Genomic DNA, 20,879 nt, shown 5'->3' with positions numbered 1-20,879 from the left:
TTTACACTTGCAGAGATTTTCATTGTGAATAATGCTGCCCTACAGCTGACAAAAGAAAGGTATCCTTTTAAATGGACACTTGTGTCAGCTCTCAACCCACAGGAAGCTAAACCGCACAATTTTAATTTATGGGTAGCTACTGCATTTTAATTCTGGGTAACTGTTGGTGTCCAAAACTGCCTAAGGCAGATTTTTGCACCTTGTTGAATTTTGGTCTCCTGTTTGAGCATCAGTCTCAGGACAATACCAGTGTTCCCATGTTTCTGAACTGCATCCTTTGCCCCAGAAGCGACTACTGACCCCACTTCCAGGCTCATCCTTGCCTACCCTCTTCTTTGAGAAGCCATCTTCCCCAAGTTCCATTTGCCAGTAGCTAGAACTAGTGACACATTTACACATCAACTCCACTAAAGGAGAGCAGAAATTCACAGATAGGAAAATTAAATGTTGCCAAATGACCTTCCCACAGGTAAGTGTCTTTAAAGAAAATCCCCAATAGGCTCTGCCTTATGAAAATATATTTTCATTCAAGTATCCTGCAATGTGAAAGATGGATGCTATGGAAACTGCCGCTCCGACTTATGCCTGCACTGGCTCAGTCTATGAGGCAAAGAAATTACAAAGGGCTGTGCCAGGGCACAGTGGTGGGGCTTTAAGCGTCTGCTTCCCAAAGTTCTCAAGCATTCAGTGTTTTCCTTTATTTGGTTTTTCAAAATCCTGGCTGAGTGCAGTCCCCTGCTGCTACTCCTTCCCCATATGGGCAACATTTGTCTTTTGTTTACTCAGCCAGCTGCAATGTGTGCTCTCCCCAAACCCCTCATTCTCTTTGTTTATATCTAGGTTATACCACACACAATAGTATCATCCGAGTAGCTGCATCCTGCTGATTCCAGACCCTGCACACAGACACACCACTTCAGACCAGCCCATACAGTTTCACTACAGTCTCTGCTTGTGGAAGAGATGCCTCCCCAGCAAACTCTTCTTCATGGGATTCCTCCAGCCTAGGCTTGCCCTGCATAAAGAACTAATATTGCCAGTGTAGTTGCACATCAGTGACTCCTGGCTTTTGTCAGAGGTTGAGCCTGCTGACACGTCCTGCTGCCTGAACAGAGGTTTGCGTGCATGTGAAGTGGGATGGTGGCAGTAAAACACGAGAGCACTGTTTCAGGAACTCTGCAAGGGGACCTGTTGGAGGGTCACTGGGCCATGGTCTGTCACACCATGAGCTGGGTCCCTGGGCTGGGCTGTGCTACCCCTAATTTTGTGCCTGTGTAGAGTTGTTAGGAGACTGCTCTAGGTCTGTGCATGACTTTTAAGGGACCTCGGGGAACATGCCTGCTTCTGAAGTTCCTCTGACCCTCTTCTGGTCTCCAGCACTGTGCTGTAGTGCAGGCTTTGCTCTTGCTCTGACACTTTCCCACTGATCGCAGCAGGACAATTAGCTGCACCTCGCCAGCAGGGTGAGAAGGCAGAAGCTGCAGCGCTGTGCTGCCAAGGCAGGAGACATCACTGGTTCTCTGAAACAAAACTACTCCCTTCCTTCAAGTTCCCAGGCCCCTATTCTTCCTTCTGTGAGGAAAGGGATTTGTAACTGTGGCCAACATTTCCATATAATGAACTGAAAGTGGGAACATGCTTTTTAATATTTAAACACTCTCTCTTTTATGCTAAAAGGTCAAAGCTGTGCACTTTAGCACACAGGTTGTATTGCTGTGTGATTCAAGAACAGTGGAGGTGAGGTCAGCATACCCCGGCTCTGACATTTCCAAGCAACTGGAGTTCTCCCATCTGATCTGCCAGCTCCTGTGCAGTGGGTGCCCACATGCCTAACCCGAAGAGTTGGCCTTTTTCCCCTTGCACCTCAGAGTATCTTTTAGGTATACCTGCATGTTCTGGCCACATGTGGGAGCAGCAATGCCTGTGCTCCTCTGCCAGCTCTCTCTCAACCACAAAGCACTGGAAGTCTGAGGACTATCCAAGAGCAGAAAAGACATTTGTAGTGGACATTTCTCAGAGGTTGCTGCCAGCCACTGGAAAACAAATGTCCCTCTCCAAGGGCTTCTTAGAGGAGGATGTGGGAGAGACTTGCTAAGGAGAGTGCAATCCCCTGTACGCTTCTGGTTTGTACAAGTGGCAATTGCTGCAGTTCCCTGTGGAACAGCTTTCTTGGAGTCCACTGAAATACCAGCCACAGTCATTTACCAATAAAACCACATGTAAATGATGTCATCATGTAATAGAAGGCAGCTGGTACTCTTTCTGACAGGGATAAAAAAGTAAGTTCTTCTCTTTGGAGAGTACATTAAAAAATAACAAGAAAGCGAGGCCATCTGGGGAAAGTAATAAAACAGAACTAGAGCTGGAGCATCTGCAAAGAAGTCCATGACCATTCTCAGTGAGAAGCAAAGGCTGTGTCCAGCTGGGAGCCAAGATCAGCAGGGCCGCAAAAAAGGGCATATGCAGATATACGCTAATGGTAGTGTACATCAACATGCAGTAAGAATGTGCGTATTAACACTCACAAAATGCTCCAGCCTGTACCTGATATATATTTGCATATTAAGTATTCGATACAAAAATGTTCAAGGTCAGGCTTTAAGACAACTCCCCTCTTGTTTTTGCAGTGCTGAACTGACACCTTCCCACACTTGCTGTTCTAGAAGCATGTCTCTGAAAGGAACAGGACTTTCTTGCATCTCGGCCATACAGTGACATTATCTTAGTAACAATGACAGGAGGAGCTAAGGCATCCACACCAGCTGCCTACTGACTTACACTGGATGTGTCACCAGGCTGTAGGTAATCATAAGGGCATGACTAAGCTGAGGCAGCCATGTATAAAACCTTTGCTGGGGGGCTGCACTATCCATGCTTTCACATACAGAGAATCAGCTACTTCACATGCATGCCAGGAAAGGTCCCTTACAGAAGAGTTAATGCCAGAGAAATTGCAGTGATTTATGTGGTTCAGATCACCTCATTCTCAGCATATCAAAGACTGGGAGGCTGGAGACTGTAGGCCAGTAAGACCTTGCTGTGTCATGACCAAGGATATGGTTTGCGTGTTATGTCAACATGGCCAGAGGCTGCATTTACACAAGTGGGAGACTGTCATCAATGGAAACTTCCGACACCTTAAAAAAAAGTCAAATTCTGTTTAGTTTTATCTGGTCACTAACACTTCCTCTAAGGGCAAGGGCACCCTTCACATGGGGGCAGAAGGAAGATTTAAGTCAGCAAGTTCCAACTGGCATCAGTATGGGGAAAACATATCATACCTTCAGCACTTGGTTCTTCCATAGTGGAGGGATGGGACTGGGCAATCCTTCAAGCTCCTTCCAACCCTATGTGTCCTTTTGCTGCCGACTACAACGAGACCGATACCGAGCAAATATTGACGCTTCCACCACCTGCTAGGAAAAGGAAAAGCAATTTCCAATCATCCTTTGTAACAGGAACACTACCTTCTGCCACAGAAAGAGGAGGAAGTTCTTGATGACCCCTCACTTCCACAGGGAAAGCTGAGGACAGCTGCCATGCATTAGTCATACTTTGCCACAGAATGCAGATTTATGCGTGACTTCTTCGCTTCTTGGGAGCAGGCTAGAGGAACAACTAGAAACCAGTTGGGTGTCAGGACAGAGAGCAGTGTGCTAACATATTCTTTCCCAACATCACCCTAGACCAAGAGACTAAAGTACTGATAGAACTCATGCTTTAATAGACACTGAAATCACAAAGAAAGAAGGCCAAATGCCTTAGCAATTTCAATAAAAATATGAAAATCTTTTTACATGGTAAATTTCATAGTATAAAAAGTTTAATGCTGTCTGGAAACAGAGTTTTAATTTACAAAGAAAGTCCTTATAGGCCAAACATGGCTAACACTGCATACAAGGAGAGCAAGCGCTAAAGGGCTGCTGCTTGGAAGAGTCTTTGCTGACAGTCCTCTCTGAGTTACCATCTTCAACGCTCTTTTGAAGGAGTTCTGCAACTGAGGGGCCAAGTTTTCCATGCACATTTGCAGCCTTTCTGGACAGCACGGCAATGCAATGAACCCGAAACTGCTCAAATCCATTATTACCATCTAGCCTGAAACTACAGGTATTTCTTACAGATTCACAGATATTTCTGTGCACCCGGACCTATTCTGCAACTTGAAAGAGATGTTCACAGAATGAGTTTGACCTAATGAAAGGAAATACGGCCTAGAGTGACGTACGTGGGTGTAGCACCCCTTCAATGCTTTTTCCTTGTTTAAGTAAGGTATGATTAAAAAGATGGAAAATCAGTACCAGGCCAGAGTACAGGCTAACCAACAAAATCAAATTAAACTGGATTTTGATCAGAGAGATTGTTTACTGTTCCCATTTAGTTGGAGCTAAAGACAGTCAATAAAAAAAAATCTGTAATCTCACACAGTAAAACATACTGGGTAAAACCAAACTAAAATACATTCTATGGCCTTGGGGAATGGCTGCATGTGGCAGGTTTAATGTGAAAGTGGATAATACCTAATTCTTATTGCTCACTGTATTAAGCAGTGTTGTCACTTGTACCATGCACAAATACAACAACGACAAATGCATTTAAACTCCACAGAAGGAATTCTAATATCAAACGGAGAACATGTTATTTTCATTTCCTGAATTTCTCCACATATTGGGCAAACCTGATAAAACTCTTTTTTTCTCACAAAGGGTTTTCTTCTCATTCAGGGGGTGGAGGAGTGAGGCACAAGGTGTGTGAAGTGTCTCCCAACCATGAGTAAGCATGCATCTTCATGGCTTGCATTAAGCCAATGGAAGTGCCCTGTGTCAAGTCAATGGAAACACATTTCCCAAAGGACTTGTTCTAGTGACACTCACCTTCCATATTTATACAACACCAATTTCCCAAATACTTAACTTCCTCTACATCTGAACCCTTCCCTGTTTCTAATGCTCCCCCCTCCTTAAAAAAACAACAGAAGAACCAGACATGCCCCCCCCCCGCCCGCCCCCGGCCCCGATTTAGCTCTTTCTGAAAACTTTAAGCCAGCATGAAACCTACTGGCAGCATGAAAATGGGTTGTACCAGAATGGCAATATATAATTTCTACAGATTAAAAGATCCTTTAGTTATGGAAGTAAACTACAAGTAAAGAGGCTTATTTCTGGTATGTTATGCAGCACTACAGGGAGTATTTGCTGTTGCTATAAACAAAAAGCTGCCCACTTCCATCCTGGATGTTCCTGGGATGTCGTTTTAAAACAGTTATGCTGGTTAGAAACAGAGTAGGTCACATGAAGTCTCTCAGCAGTCTTGTGACCACAGCAAGTTGCATGATCAGCAATATCACCGTCTACATGATGGGTAGACGCTGTACTGATTCATTTTGGCCCACTGTTCTAATTTTTCCTGCTGAATGACGAGAAGATTGTATCTAGCACCAAACCATCACAGAACGATGTAATGTGCAGACAAATAACTTGCGTCATATAAGTTGAACAGATTTACTCAACTGTTTTGCTACATTGCATAATATGAGTAGATGAGTAACTACTCTTTTTGTCTTTCTGCACCGACACTTTTGTGGTCATCCATCCCTTGTTAGCTGACTGTAACAACACAGCCCTATTATTCTTTGCCTTTAGTGCTTGTGTTAATTTCTTGTAATGGCAAAAAGGAAAACATTCTCCCCAAACCAGTGGATTCTAGAGTATACTCAAAGCAAGCATTTGATATATGCACCATGAGTAAGCTGAGCCTAAGTAATTTTATATTCCGGTATCAGAATTGAATCCTCTGTCCTGCTATCATGCTTTTCCTCCAAGATCCCTAAGAAAATCACAAATGATCAGATCTGTATTTTCATGAAGAGCATCCAGACATGATAAGTGCAACAATTATCTGCATCAGCAATGTGCCCCTAATACGTTTACAGAGCTGACTGCACTCACCATTCAGGTAGTCAGTTGCAAGACTGGAAGTTGACTTAAGATCCAGCTAAAACTCAGGGCCTAATTAATTAAGCCTCACAACACCTCTGTGAGGTAGGTAGGTAAGTATTACTATCCCCATTTAGATAGAAAGGGAAGACGAGGCACGGAGAGGTGAAGTGATTAATTAGCCTTCAGTCACTCAGCAGATTTTGGGAGTGCAGAATAGAAACCAATAGCCTTGGTGATCCAGTGCTCCGACTTCATAGCACATGGCCTGTGAAATACTTTGCTTGGATCTCAGTGTGCTGTGTGGCCAAGTTAATGCTACCACATGCCCACAGTTTTCAGTGCATGTAAATTACCATTTTGATTCTGATTACATCACTGCATTCAATAGCTGCTTAAAAGAAATAATCTTCAACTTGATCCGTAACACCTGAAGACCATCTAGACTAGGAAAGCTTACTTTACACATCACCCCAGGGGTGCTCTTGGTTCTTTTCTCCATGAATCAGAGGGCGCATAGGTTCTGCACACAGCCACTCTGCTTGTTGCCTCATGTACGTGCTCTGACTGCACTGACATCTGCTTAGCCTGGTATACTTGCTCCAAAAGAAACTTGCTTCCACTGCACGGGAGAGGTTTGCAGACCTGCCCGTGATGAGCTGTGTGGAATGATTTGGCAGGATCAGTGAAGGATTTATTTGGTCAGGTGATTTCTAAACCACATACACTGAAGTCACATTCCTGCCTACTGTGGAACTGTAAAATAATGTTCTGAGTTTCAGTGTCTGTAACCCCTTTTCTGTGCACACTTAGCAGACAGAAGACATCTGTGCTGCCCAAATACTCGCCAAGATGAAAATTTCACCTTCATAACGCTGTGTGCCAGAAAGATCAGAGCATTCAACAAAACAAGAACTTGGCTCTTTGACACTCGTTCACTACCTCACACTGACGCTCACCTTGCTCGTTATGCCCCAACCATTCTTTTTGAGCAGACCAACCAGCAAAACATCACCTGAAAGGTATCCCTCCAGAAAAGAGTTACTCAAGATGCAGGTTTTAGAATGGGGCACCCCTGTCCTCTCATCATTGTTTCACTGGACTCTAAATGATGCAAGAGAACTGCCAGTATCATGCTGGTATGGAGTTTTATTGCCAGCAATTTCTTGTGTTTGGCTAACTTGGCAGAGATATCTAGAGGTATGTTATCTTGTTCTCTCTGTCAGCCTTTGAAAGCAATCAAATAAATGGCTTGTACCTCTCCAGGCAGAAACTTATGCATACTTCTTTGCAGTATATATGAAAGTTCTGCCTCCTCTCACTTCCCTCTCCAATCCCTGATATGTCTAATTTCTGAATAAAAAGCCAGCTGTAAAACCTCCTGTTAGGTTAAGAAATACAAGTAGGTGGTTTAAAAGCTAGTATTTTATGAACAGACAACTAGATTCATTGGACCTGTTGCTGCAAATACTGAACACTACATAGAACCTGTTATCAAGTGAATCTGGCCAAGGTCCTGATAAGGGAAACTAAAACCCATCTGTGTAAGGCCCATGTTCCTACACAGTGACAGACAGGCCCAATCTGTCACATTCCTGTGCATTGCCAACTGTGGGTACAACCACGGCTTCTTAGATAATGGGTCCGTATTGATAAAGGCAAGTGGGCAAAAGCAAATACTTCAATGAGATTGTAAGTCATCAGCTGGTACCCAAGACATTTCAACATTTGGAGGAAGGAAAAAATCTTCCCGGTGACAAAAATTTATAACCATTCCCAGATGGCAGCCTCAAGGGGCGTGTGGTTCCTGGTGTGCTACTGGAAGGTGGAGAATGAGTTGATGTCACTGCATTTGTAGTTTCAGGGCGCCTGTGTCCATTTGGAGGGTTCTTTTGTGGAGAAGCAAGGTGTTGCTCAATAGACAGGTCCTTTAATTCCAGCTTATCTGCACTTTCTTCTTTGCTGTGCCGTGGAGATAAATTAAGCAAGCTGAGGACATCTTTCTTAGAAGTCATTGTTCCAGGAGCTCCTCGGAGAATCTTTATTGGGCCAGCGGAGTGATGGGGAGTGCTTTGCCAGAACATCTTTAAGTTGTGAATTGCTTGCACTTTTTCATCAATGGCAGCCATTTTTAATTTGTCTATGTCTGGGGCATCAGCTGGACTTGAGCGAGCAGAACCAGCTGAGGAATAAGAAAGGGCAGGAGATGGAGTGCTGCCACCAGGAGACTGATGCCCTGAGCTTGGAGAGATATTTCTGGGCGATTTAGAAATATGAGCACTGTAGGGAGAGCTGGGGTACTTGAGTTTAAAGTGAGGCTGCTCAGTTAAGGACCCATGTGAATCACAACTTGGAGATGGCTGCCCACTATATTGGCCTGTGCCACCTTTGTTTGACATCTCCAATGTTGTAGGGCTGTTATAGCCAGAACTCACTTTCTGAAGGGATGAACTCCTTGTTGGAGGCTTTGGTTTAATTGCAAGAGGTGAAGACTGATTCTTCTGACTAGAGCTGATTGGCCGACTGAATGCACTGGTCTCTGAAGATCTGAATGCAGACACACCTGCTGGGGTGGAAGCCCCATCATCTGAATTGTTGCTCTTGCTTATTTGGCTGCTGCTTCTCTGAAGACGTTCAACAGCAATGAGGTGACTCTGAGTTTCCTCCAGAATTTTTTGGGCCAACTCTTGCGGATCAAGCTTTGGATTACTGTCCTCCTGGGATTTGACAGTGCTGTCAGTCTCAGTGCTAGACTGGTCTGATTCCCCAGTATCAGAACTTGCAAGTTTCCCAACTTTCTGGAAAGGCGAATTTGGACTGGGAATGAGAGTCATTTTAACAGGAGAATTTGGGGTACTTATGCTCCCTTTGGAGTTGACAGACTCTTTAATGCCTCCAGTCTGACCAGTTTTGGGCTGTTTGTTATCAGGGGAAAATCCTGGTTTTATGTTTTCTTGGTAATTGGCCAAAGGCTCATTGCTGATTATAGAAAAACCTTCATACTCTTCCTCATCTTTGCTGGCTACAGTGCTGGTTTGCAGTGACAACTGGGTCTGTACTGCAGACCTATGCGGATAGATGTTCTTGGGCCTCTCGTAGTCCTGGCGTCCCCTGTGTGCCACACCATCTGTCATGCTCTCTGGCTTGGAAACAAAACTCATGGAAGAAGCAATGGAGCTCAGGCTATACACAGAAATGGCATCTGATGCAATGCTGTCTGGACAAGTAGGAGAGAATGGAGGGTTTTGATACTGGGGTACAGGGTTGGAAATAGACTGAGCAGAAGCCAGTGACTCTAGTGATGAGGAACTGTCCAGGCTAAGGCGCTTAGGCAGCTCTGTAGAATCTAAAAAAGAAAAAAAAAAAAGTACAAACATGCCCTTAGATACATAGTAAAATCAAACAAAACCAGGTAATGTTCTATCAGAATTAAGAGGAAATGCTACATAACAGGCACTCAGACTCTATGCTACTTCAAAAAATCCCAACTACTACTTAGGTGAGGAAAAAAAAAATGTGCACAGCCCAGGAAATGCACAGGCAGGAACCTCAGTCCAGGTATCCCAGAGGAAACTTGTCAATTCATTATCATTTAATATCTCAAAACCAAGAGTGAGTCATACATCCTCTAGTTGCTGGACTCTATTCCCAGCTTTGGCATCAGCCAAGTCTTAGTGTTTGTTTCCCATATAAAAATAACATTTGCTGCATCTATTGCAGGATGTATGGTCTGTATGACATGTGTGATGACGTATGTACGATCTCTGCAAAAGGTAAGAGTGAGAGATTTCAATAGAAGCCATTCTGATCAAGTCATCATATGATACAGGAGCAAAAACTACTCTAAGTAGCTTTACCAAAAAGTGCCAGCAAGGATTGTAGAGCAAAGTGCATGGTCCTCCTATTAGCTTGTTTCCCAGTTTTCAGAATCACCTCTTCTTGGCCAACTTCACAAAGGTCAAAACCTGTAGTGGAATATGGAGCAGAAAATCATAACTCACTGAAAGATCCAATGTCTTAAACAAGTGTGATCTCATTTATAACACAAACAGAACAAAGATATATGAGGTCCTGCAGCATCCTGGAATGATGACTCTTCACCTACAATGTACAGTTTGTGGGTTTGTTTTTATTAGTATTTAGTACGCCTTCTCCAGCAGGTCTTGGGAGCTTTATGGTGCTGGACTCTGAACACATACACATGAACAAATCACTCCAGCTGAGTGTCCAAACTGACACTACTTCAAGCCACCATATAAGACACCAACAATAGTTTTAGAAAGACAATGGAAATAAGTGTTTTCCTACCTAGAGCTGCCAGAAACTCATGACAGCCAGGTAGCCTCCAGAGTTGGACACTGATGGAAACCTGGATTGGTGCAGAAGAGAAATCTTGCTCCTTCTCACCTGCCTGAAGTTGAACCAGGACTTGATGCAGCTGAAGATAATAATACAAACATTAGCCATTCCTTACAAATCACAGCTTTTCTGACAGTCAAAGCTAAGGAAATGCACTGCAAACACCCCTTTCCCTGTACACCCATATATTCAGCTGCTGCTCCTGAACAGAACAGTGAGACGAAAAGGTCTGGGCAGAGGGACAGTCCAGGGACAGCAATAATGGACAAACTTGAACAGCAGCAAAGGTAGGGACAGAACAGGGGTGAGGGTTGGGGGATGTGGCCAGTGGAAATTGAGCAAGAAGGAAGTACAGCAGGAAAATCCGTGAAGTGAAAGAAAAAGAAAGAGATACTTTGGGGCTGCTCACAGAAATATGAGCCATACTCCTTATGCAAATCCCAAGAAACTCATTTGCAGCATTTAACTGGGTAAAACAAGTCATATGAAACCATAGAAGACTTTCCTAACACCTCCATGGCCTCCAGGAAAGAAGTTTCTCAACTGTGCCCAAGGGACAGGAGTAGCACAGTAGAGAAAAAATGTGTTTATGAAGATCTGACACAAATTAAGGTGCCAGGATCCCATGTAATTCAAAAACAAAGCCAGGGCAGGAAGGATGGAAAGTCATTAATGAGGGACCATCTAACCTTAGGACCACCCATCTCTTACAACCCACAAAAGCTTACACAGTCTTTTTTCCACAGTAGCACTATGGAGCAAATTCCAGGCCTGAAAGCGGGTTGAAGACACTATGCAGCACAGGGAAATGGGTCTGCAGCGACCAAGGCATTTTAGCCTGCACAGCAGTGTCATTCCCCAGTGCATGTAATACTCACCATTCCCACCATATTTTTAACAGCCTTCGGGCAGCAGATAACCAGAAAGGAAAAGAGAGGAGAAAAGAAAGAAAGAACACAGGTTATTCTGTGCTATAAAATGCCTGTGATCGGGAACCCTGCAGTGACACATCCACATGCAAACCAGCATCCTGACTGCAAGATGCTCCATCCAGAGAAAGAAGGAAGCAACAGAAATGGCTTGAGCTGTGAATCAAGAGTCCAACAGCGTGGGAACAGGCAGCTGGAATCTGGGAGTGCCCAGCTCATTACAATCAACTCAGACACTGAGCAGGCAGATACTCAGGCCAACCCACATTCTGGCAGAAGGCTGAACATAAAACAAGCCCTTCTCTTGTTTTCTCTGGGATACATTATTGGCACTTAATGCAGTCAGCAATCCCTAACTTTTCTTGCACATGTGCTAGTACTGAAGCTCTCTCTTTTGTGGTTCCTGCCTTCTGTTTTGCACTAAAAATAAGCATTTTCTATCCAGAGCAAAAGATCAGGCTCCCTGCCTTGCTGCTTCACTAATGCCAAGAGCACCTGCTCCCTTATGACACCTATCACCCATACAGGAAAGACAGTAAGCAATAACTGCCATTACACTTCAGTTTTGAACAAAGTCTTCTCTCCTTTGGGACAGGCAGAGCCTTAGCTGGTCACCAACTGAACTGCTGAGAGGAAGGAGGGGAAAAAAGCAAGTAACCGCAGACGAAGGGAGAGCTACATTGAAAAACCCTAACTTGTAACTGGATAGACTCTTGTGCAAAAGGAAATTCTGCCCAGGGTTTGGGCTATAGAAGAACATTTGCAAAAACAATGCAATACCTCTGCCAATATTTATTGCATGGGGCAGCTGAGGAAATGGCAAGTGCATCTTTTGTTAGTTGTGTATAGCCACCTGAATGTTTTTCCTTGGGTGATTTAATTATCTGAGGCAAGAAGACAATCGTGAAGTAATCTTATGGACACTGTAACACATTCCGATCTATGGAAATAGTGTCTTCTACTCATCACATCCCTTCGACTCCAGGCCTCCCTCTGGCGGCAATGAGGGAAAAATAATCCCGCTATTCAGCCACACAAGTCTCAGGCTCTGATAAAAGAGCCAAGGCAAGAAAGCAAAATGCCATAAAGGACAAGCCATTAGAAATACCTCATGCACTACTGTAGATCATAACAAGAAACCCTTTCCTTGAAGCAGACTCAGTCTAATGGATTGACAAAGCAGACTTCCTAGTGGGTAACAGAAAGCTGGGGCTCTTATTTTGCATTTTGTGCAGAGAGACTCAACATGACAGAATGAAGGGGAGTCCTCTGAAGCTACACAGAGATAACCCCAGCTACCCACCATGGTACTTCCCTAGAACACTTTTGCATGGGGATAGGGAAAAAGAAAGTGAGCTATACGCCCATTCACTATGTGCAGTGTGTTAATTTACTAAAGCAGGCAAATGATCAAGATTAACCTCAGAGGAGCAATCAAGACAGTAACAAACGTGTAATGGAAAGCCAGCCAGGCTGGTGGCACAGAGAAAGGTTAGGTTAGGCTAGGCATGCTAGAAAGACTGGGGAGGCAGAGGAACATGAAGGAGATCGGGGGAGCAGGGAGGAGGAGTCCCTTAGCCACAGGTGGCACTGCCTTTCTCTTAAAGACTGTGAATCCTTTCAGCAGAGCTATGAGCATGCACACCACGAGAAGCACAGGCTCGGTAAGTCTTCTGACAGATCTTGCATTGTCCAAAGTCAGCTATACCTTGAGACTTTTGTAATTACAGTGGACAAAGACCAGCCAACACAGGCCCTAGACAGGATGGCCAAATAGCGATTAGTGGTTTTGCCACTCATTTCCCATATTTTCCTTCCCCTTCACTGCAGTAGGTATCATGTTTTCACTTATGTCACTGAACAGAGAGACCCAAGGCCATGCAGCCCAGCAACATACCTGCATTCTTCTCTTCTGGACACACTTTCATTCACACAAACAGGCAAGTTTGGAATTTCAAAGCACAAGTCTCCTAGCAAGCTCTGGGCTGATAAACCAGGGCATAAACCATTCTGTGCATTTCTGCATTTACTGACCGGGGAAGAACCTTTTGGAAACTGGTACTGGAGGAAAACCTCCCAACTCACCCTGTTGATAAGCTGTTCTCCTGTTTCTGAAGCTGTGATAAGTTTACAAAGTGCCTGAAGTGCAGGGTTAGGCAAACCTGAAAAACATCAGCAGAAACAGGGATTGTTCAGTAACTGTTTCTTGACTGCTAGAAATGCAACAATCTGAACAGAACACCAACTTGGACAATTCCTAAAACCTCTCCTCCACATCACTGAACAGTTCTGGACACAGCAGCAATTTCCAGAAAGCAAAAGGTTTTCCCACTTTGCATCTGATTATGCATTTTCTGACTAAGAGCTGGGAGAAAGGAATAGTCAAATCATGCTTCTCAGATACTGGACCTAGTAGTAAATGATTCCCATCTATGACAAAATTTTCAGTAAACATTTACTTCTAGAACTTCTACCCTGTTAAATACTTTTATTTCACTGATGTAAAACATCACTGTTTTACAGGCTTGCATAAAAGAAAGGCAGGGAAAGGTTGATGTCTGTTTGGACAGAGCCCATAGCTGGCCTGCTTCTTACCTAGGAGGGACTGTATGGTGGTGCTGCACTGCTGTAGCCGGTCACCAGGGTCAGAGGTTGGGAAGAACACGGCTGCTGGGAGGCCACTGGCTGGAGGGTCCAAGCGAAATCCTACCGCAGTGAGTAGTGCCTGCCAGCCTGGAATGCCACCAACTTTATTCTCCACACTTTGTTGGGAGGTATACATGGAGTTGTGTTGCCCATTCTGGATTCGCTGCAACGATTTCTCCACCTTTGGGGAAAATACAGCATTAGCTTATTTTATAAGAGATTTTTACTAACTGCTTCTTTTAACACAGCGAAAAGGCAGGAACAGCAGGTCAAGAGACAGCAAACCCAGTGTTGAACTTGGCCAGTCTTACACGGAAGAATGTTAGTGCCCTTGAAAACAGAGGCTCTAGTAACTCAGCACTCACAGCTGTAAAATCACTATGATGAGTGTCAATATTCTCTGGGATGCTGGGGAAAGTAATGCCACAAGAAACTAAGTACCAGTTTGATTGTGATAGTTTCCTTTAAGCCTGGCAACTGCATTTCTCCCCAAAAGATGACTCATGTTCAGGTTCCAGTCTCTTGCGTACACTGCTTATTACCAGGCAAGAGTCTGCAGCCATATGGTAAACAGTAAAGAGAGACGTGCGTCCACAAAACCCAGCAATTGGGATGACTAGCAATATTCACAGGTTTCCATCATCCTATGGATATTCCACATTCCTGTGGAACCACAGAAGACACATTGGAAAGACAAGTATTAGAAGTCATGAGAGATTATTCTAGCCAGCTGGCAGTTTGGCTTCAGTCCTGCTGCTCCCCACAACAGGCTGCTGGCACATATGGGGACAAAAGTGCCTCCTATCTTCCAAGTATGCAAAGAGATAGCAGTCACTGTGCTCTGCATCTCCATGACTGCAATGCTTATAGCCATTTTCTTGTAGAAACAATTAACCCCAATGATTATCTCATTTTTAAAGCAGAGACCCCATCCAACAGCTAATACAAACCAGATGGGTCTGGGGAGGATTTTGTCACAGTACAATGTAAGATGTCGCGTACTTTGCCTCTTTTTGCTCTGGACACTTTGTCAGGTGTCTCAGTCTTTTCACACTGACACAGAGTTTTCACAAGAGACTACCTTATGGTAAGGGAGAAGCGTTGAAGGTATATATTCAAGCAGGACTGGCTACACATCAGGCTGTTTCTCTTCCCATTCATCATTTACAGATGCATACACACAGGTAACTATCTCACAACTACATGGGCTGCAATGCCCCTCGCTGTGCCTGCTGGGTACGGTAGTGTTTCCTTTCTCTTACCAGATGTAGCAGGACACGCAGAGCATCTCGTGCCCTTTCAGGGTGCTGCAGAATCTCAGTCAGGGCCTGTCCTACTAGCGAAGAAGGGCTGTTCAGCTTCATATCACTCCCAATAAGCACAAAGCCTGCAGGATTCAGAATAAGAGACACTTACTCTCCTTTTATTATAGAAAATGTTCAAAACAGAAGCAGATATCCTCTGCCCTCTCAGACTAATGGAATGATGGTTTACTGCACCCTGCATCATGATATTCTTTCCCTAGAGCAGCTGCCCACTCCCTGCCCAGTCACACAGACTGAACCTCCAGAGAGCTTCTAGATGCTTCTTACTGTCCTCCTCTATTAACACAACAGTGTTTTCCTGTTCAAGCAAGCGGAAAAACACTGTATTGCAGCTAAACTTGTCCTAGCATGCTCCATGCCTCCTTCACAGCAGTGGAAATCAATAGATGCTAAACAGTGCTTGCAGAAACAGAACTTGGAAAACTGAGAGCTTTCCCTGTCTCAGTCAGAAACCTGTCTTGGCTTATGTACCATCTAAATGATAGATTCTCCAAATGTCAGCACAAGGAGCTCTGTCTGCCCCTTCTCATCCATTGCAGCGAGGTATGCAGCCACCCATCCTCACTCTGGTGCTCTAGCCAAGACTCACCATCAAGAGTCAAAGGTGAAAGTCAGGGATTGTGTGTTATGAACTTGCTTACATACCATGGAAGGGGCAGTACTAAGTCTGAGTAGCTGGAAGCCTCTAACTGGTGGTGATGCCAAGCACCCATGTCCACAATCATTTTGTTTTGCCTAGGAAGCGGTCACTTTTTTTTTTTTTTTAAATGCTCTTTCCTTTTGAGACAGAAAAATCTTGGAAGGGAAATAAAATATAAACTGAACTGTGGACTGTAACCTAAACTCAGCTCCCATCTGGTATTGCCTGAATCATGTCCTAACGTTGGACTCGATGTGCCTGAAACGTGATCAGTAAGACTAACTCCAAGTGCTCATTTTAACAAGCTCTAGTGGGTTTCCTGCTCCTCCAGCTACATACAGTTTACATCAGAGCCATACTCACAAGAGTTACCTGATCTAAAAAACACGGTACTGGTGCCTGTGCAAAAAAATCCATTTGGGGAATGCCTGCAGCTTTCAAAAACCAGGACTTGTGCAGGGGAAAAAAAAAAGCATGTTATTTGTACATATCCCTGTAACAACACTGTTGAACTCCAAGACACTGTCTTTCTGAATCTCAACTCACTTATCTAACTGAAAGGGAGCAAGCACCAGCACTCCACCACAGGGCTTACACTGCTGAGAAATTTCCAGTGGAAGCAAGGGAAACCTTTCTCCTAAGAGGACCAAAGGAGTAAGCACTACAAGGCTTACATCACAGAAATCATAGCTACTGGTTGCTGCTGCAGAAGTACTACTCTTGCCTCCTTATTAGAGTTTCACTAAATTCTCAGTGAGAAGGTTCTGTCAATTTGCTCCAGCTAGCTCCATCTCAAGTACACAAGAAATGTCACCCTACAGACTTCGAACATAGGGAACGAGTTATTGTACTGCACCTTTTTTCTTTCCAGTCATGAAACCACTGTGATGAAACACACTTCACCTCACAATTGCTTTATATTCTATCAAATTCATAACCCACTTACTATACACAGTGAAATACTGATGTTTTCCATGACACTGACATTCAGTCACACCTAGCTGAATCAGGGTCTGAAACACAGGGGCTGAATCCCGCAAGACCACAGGGCACATGCTACTCCTAACTACCTGCTAGCACTGCTCCTTGCTTAACTCAATTTGGCATAGGAGTGCTTTGTAGAAATCCCATCTTGTTTGTCAAAAAGCAGATTCTTCCTACCTGCCCAGTTGGATGGATGGGAGAACTGCTTGCTGCTCTGTACAGTTTTCATCGCTTCTCCAAGGGCTGCACTGGCTTTCATCCCATTTAAGAGGGAGGAATAGAAGGCATGCACAAACATTTTGGAAGCAGCCACAGGAACAGGCCAGAGTGACACTAGGACACACTGAGCCCCAGCAGCCAGGAATGCTCTTGTCAAGCCAATGACTCCATCAGCAGTGACTTTGCTGTTGGATTCTTGGTAAGAGCCAAGAACCACTAATTTGACAGGAAGCCGTAGATCCAGGACATCAGCTGCTGTAAGCAGAAACTCCTGAAGAGGAGGGCAGTCTGAGATGCTCTCCACATCACTGGCATCATCCTGCATCCGAAGGGATTCTGGGATTGTGTAGGGGTTCCCAAAAGAACTCTTGCTGCTGGCTGGATTGCTGTCAGTGTTGGGTGTCAGGACCAAAGCAGCCAGTTTCCAGGAGACATGGGTTGCAAAATGGACACATTCTGCCTGAGTGAGGGCACTCATGACCCTCTCTTTTGTTGCTGCACTGCTAACTAAGGGCTGGCAACCAAGTAACTCAGATACCATATATGCTTCCTCTTCTGCAGAGGGCATAGGTCCCCATAGCCACCTGTCCATAACTGCTGAAGGGAGCTTGGGATTTCCTATGACAGCTGCCATTGAGGTAGAACTGGAGTAAGCAGGAGTATTCTTCCTCACATGGGACTACAGAGAAAAAGAGAAACAGAAAATGGGGTTCAAAGATCTGTTTGTTATGGTGCTGGTAATAAAATATCCTGTCTCTTTGGCTCTAAACAGAAATCTGGTTGTCATAATTACAAAAAAACTTTGCATTTCTTTAGTTTCTTCCATTTAATTATTCCAAGGAACATCTCCACTTGAGTCCAGTCATGACTTCTATCCCCACATCTTGGGTGAACAGATAGTAAGAACAGAAAGCAACGGACAGCCCAGGTCCCTTTGAGGGCTGTAGCAGAGCTAAAAGCAAAAAGAAGATCCCAGCTTCCCACCTTACAGGAAGACTATAATCACTCACTAACCGGTTTCTCACACCTGTATTTCAACGATCAGTATCACCACTGCCAGCAAGATGGTGCTGCATGCAACTGATTACTGGGGCCTGATACTGAACAGAAAAGCCTCATTCCCACAGCAGTAATGCTGACAAGGTTCAGAGCCTTTTGCTGTTCCAGTGAGTGTGTTTAACCCAGTGCAAGCCAAGACACACAGCAAGAACAGATGTGACTTGGGGCATTCTCCCTGGAGACCTGGGCCTTAGAAATGCTGATGGAAAACATCAGCACGAAGATACTTCTGCTGGATTTGCCTGTGGTATTCGCTTTGCCTTATAGCTTCAGTGTCATGAGACATTAGTGGCCTTTCCCACACAGAAAGCTAAAATGTAGGTAAACATACCAGAAAAGTGATAGGACAGTAAGCTTGCCAAGGAAGCTTGGTATGGATCACAAACACCTACATTTCTGCAGTCTGCCACGTAGTTCCACACCCCAGGACATGATATCCTTTACATGAGGATATCCAAATGACCCATTCCTCTTGTTCTTCCTGGCATGCCTGGGGTTGTGATTTTTTGCAGCAGGAACTACATTAGAATCTACTTCACAGCTGTGGTGCTCAACATGCTCATTAGAACTGGGAGTGCTTCGGGAGGGTGGTACATTTATGGTTTCTATTCTTGTGTCTGGCGTAGCAGGACAAAGCTGCTGCTTTTCTAGCATGTATAGGAACCTGCACTCCACAGGAGAGGTTCTATGAGAGAGAGGTTTTATAAGGCAATGTCAGACCTTGGAGCTGGGATTCAGCGACTGGATGGATGGCACTGCAATGAGGCTGAAGCGCTCATAGAGGTACTCATTGGAGGAACTGCCCTTCAGGAGAGCAAAAGGAATGAGGTACAGTTCTCCCTCCAGAACCAGTATCAGCTGGCGGTGGCGACCAACAGGCCCACTGGAATGCATCAAACCCTGAAAAGAAATGAGGGAGAATCAGTTCGGCCCTTTCACTCCATCAGTGCCCCAGCCTGCACTTTCCAAGCATCAGGCTCTAGTCTGACCCCATGTCAGGTTTGGAAATATCTGCATCAGAATTACGCTCCAGGTGAACACAGATGTAGTGACAGGTGAATGTACATTGGCATTGGGCAGATCTATACAGCTGGACTGTTGCTCACCTGCACACAAACAATCCTATTCAGATGAAGGAGCCTTGAGTGTGCTGACACACTGTATGGATTTCAGTAGTCACAGCCGGCCTCAGCAAGCGTGCTGGGGCCCAGCCTCACCACAGTACAGCAACTCCTTCCGCTCCAGCATAAAATCTTTGTTAAGCCCAACCACCTACGTATTGTCAATATTATCATCACCTTACCCTTTAAAAGAGAATATTCTTTCTGATACTGAATTTTAAAGTAGCAATTTCCTATATAAGAGGAAACAATCTACAGACAGATTGTGTCTATGACCTGTGCTTCAAGACAACTGACATTGTAATCAACCCAGAGTCACAAATAGGTCTAAACAGATAGGTCTAAACAGAAAGTACATTATGGATGGAGAAGTGAGGCAGAGAGATTAATGAAACAGGAACACGCAGCTGGGCACAAAAAGTGGCAACTGCTCCTGGTTCCATGTAACTGTGGGAATTTCACTCGTATTTATCTACTGTATTGTAAAAATAATTAGTTATCAGCCCAGGCAACTGTAACTTTAAAGCACTGAAATTTGCTCCAGCTTAAACACTTGCAGCACACACACACACAAAAAAGTCTAAAGGACTCTCACGCAAAGTGGCAGTAAATTTCTAAGCAATTCTACGCCTTTAAGCTAGACCAGCAGCCACGGCTTGGCCTAGCAAATAAACCATTCATCTGAAGATGGAACTTTTAGCACAAGCTTGGATGAGACCAAGTCCTTAACTTGACATAGTTTTGGAGATAACCAGTTCAACTAGTGTTGTTCTGTTTCTGTCTAGACTGCTTGATGTTACCAAAGGCAAGCTAACTTTGCAGTGTTCACTGCAGGACAGAGACACGGATCTAGTTCTGCATACTAGGTTTTCAGTTCTTCTGAGAATTTTCATTTTCAGCCATTTTAATTGCCATCAGATGTAGCAAACATCTGTTTTGACAGGAGAAAAACAGTTACTCAGGCTGCTCAACAAATGAAGACAAACCTGCCTGACTCCATTCCAAGTGGATTTCTGAACTAGCTTCTGATGCCTCCAAACATTATCTCTTTCCTGATGCAAATTCTGGGGCTTCAACAGAACAGCAGTAAAGTAAGTATATTTTTCAAACACGTGGCTTACATTTCATAAATAATAACCACCAAAACCTCTGAGGTGCTGGCTAGGTACATTCTTCTTGGAAGAAATAACATCCATGTTCTAACTCTCTTCTGTTATTTATCAAACATTAGTCCCTTTAACATCCCTGCTTTAGAGCATGCCTATTTCAGTTGAGTCCCCATTTAACAGGGAAGAGAAGAATCTTCTTTCTTTCACTGCCAACAGTGAAATACTACTATGAAAGTCTAATGGAAACACACAGACTTTTGAAACAAGAGGGGTGCAAAAGTAATGTCAGAAAATCCTGAAGTGCGGACACGCTGGATAATCAGACAGCGCAACAGAAAAGAAAGGGATATTGTGCATTTTGAGGGCGAATATTACTACTTGTGTGAAGTTTTATATACAGAACTCAGACAAATGCACCCCGGTCCTAACACACAATTCTTCCTCTCCATCTTGCTCAGGGTCTGTCTGGAGCAGACTTCCAGACTGCACTGTGATGCACTGACAGCTGACAATTAATTTGAGATACACTGATCCCCTCTCACTAGCAATTAAACA

At 44.3% G+C, this 20,879-nt stretch overlaps 1 protein-coding gene across 5 annotated transcripts in view; it reads right to left on the bottom strand.

Moving 5' to 3' along the window:
- Positions 1 to 3,701: 3,701 nt before the first annotated feature.
- TTC28 (tetratricopeptide repeat domain 28) overlaps positions 3,702 to 20,879 on the bottom strand; it is a 202,181-nt gene continuing 185,003 nt past the window's right edge. For 4 of the 5 annotated variants that reach the window (XM_075041105.1, XM_075041107.1, XM_075041108.1 and 1 more), the window contains 9 exons: positions 18,815 to 18,994; positions 16,994 to 17,714; positions 15,130 to 15,254; positions 13,817 to 14,048; positions 13,307 to 13,383; positions 11,171 to 11,194; positions 10,242 to 10,371; positions 9,791 to 9,898; positions 3,702 to 9,279 (listed from right to left, as the gene is read on the bottom strand). In XM_075041105.1, the coding sequence (XP_074897206.1) occupies positions 7,655 to 9,279; positions 9,791 to 9,898; positions 10,242 to 10,371; positions 11,171 to 11,194; positions 13,307 to 13,383; positions 13,817 to 14,048; positions 15,130 to 15,254; positions 16,994 to 17,714; positions 18,815 to 18,994 (3,222 nt within the window). In that variant the 3' untranslated portion in view covers positions 3,702 to 7,654. The remainder of the gene's footprint in view (positions 9,280 to 9,790; positions 9,899 to 10,241; positions 10,372 to 11,170; positions 11,195 to 13,306; positions 13,384 to 13,816; positions 14,049 to 15,129; positions 15,255 to 16,993; positions 17,715 to 18,814; positions 18,995 to 20,879) is intronic. The other variant, XM_075041106.1, reaches the window with a different exon arrangement.

The sequence above is a fragment of the Buteo buteo genome, chromosome 11 (genome assembly GCF_964188355.1).
Source record: "Buteo buteo chromosome 11, bButBut1.hap1.1, whole genome shotgun sequence".
Taxonomy (NCBI): Eukaryota; Metazoa; Chordata; class Aves; order Accipitriformes; family Accipitridae; genus Buteo; species Buteo buteo.
Note: the sequence above shows the minus strand (reverse complement) of the source record. Positions and strands in the feature narration are given on the sequence as shown.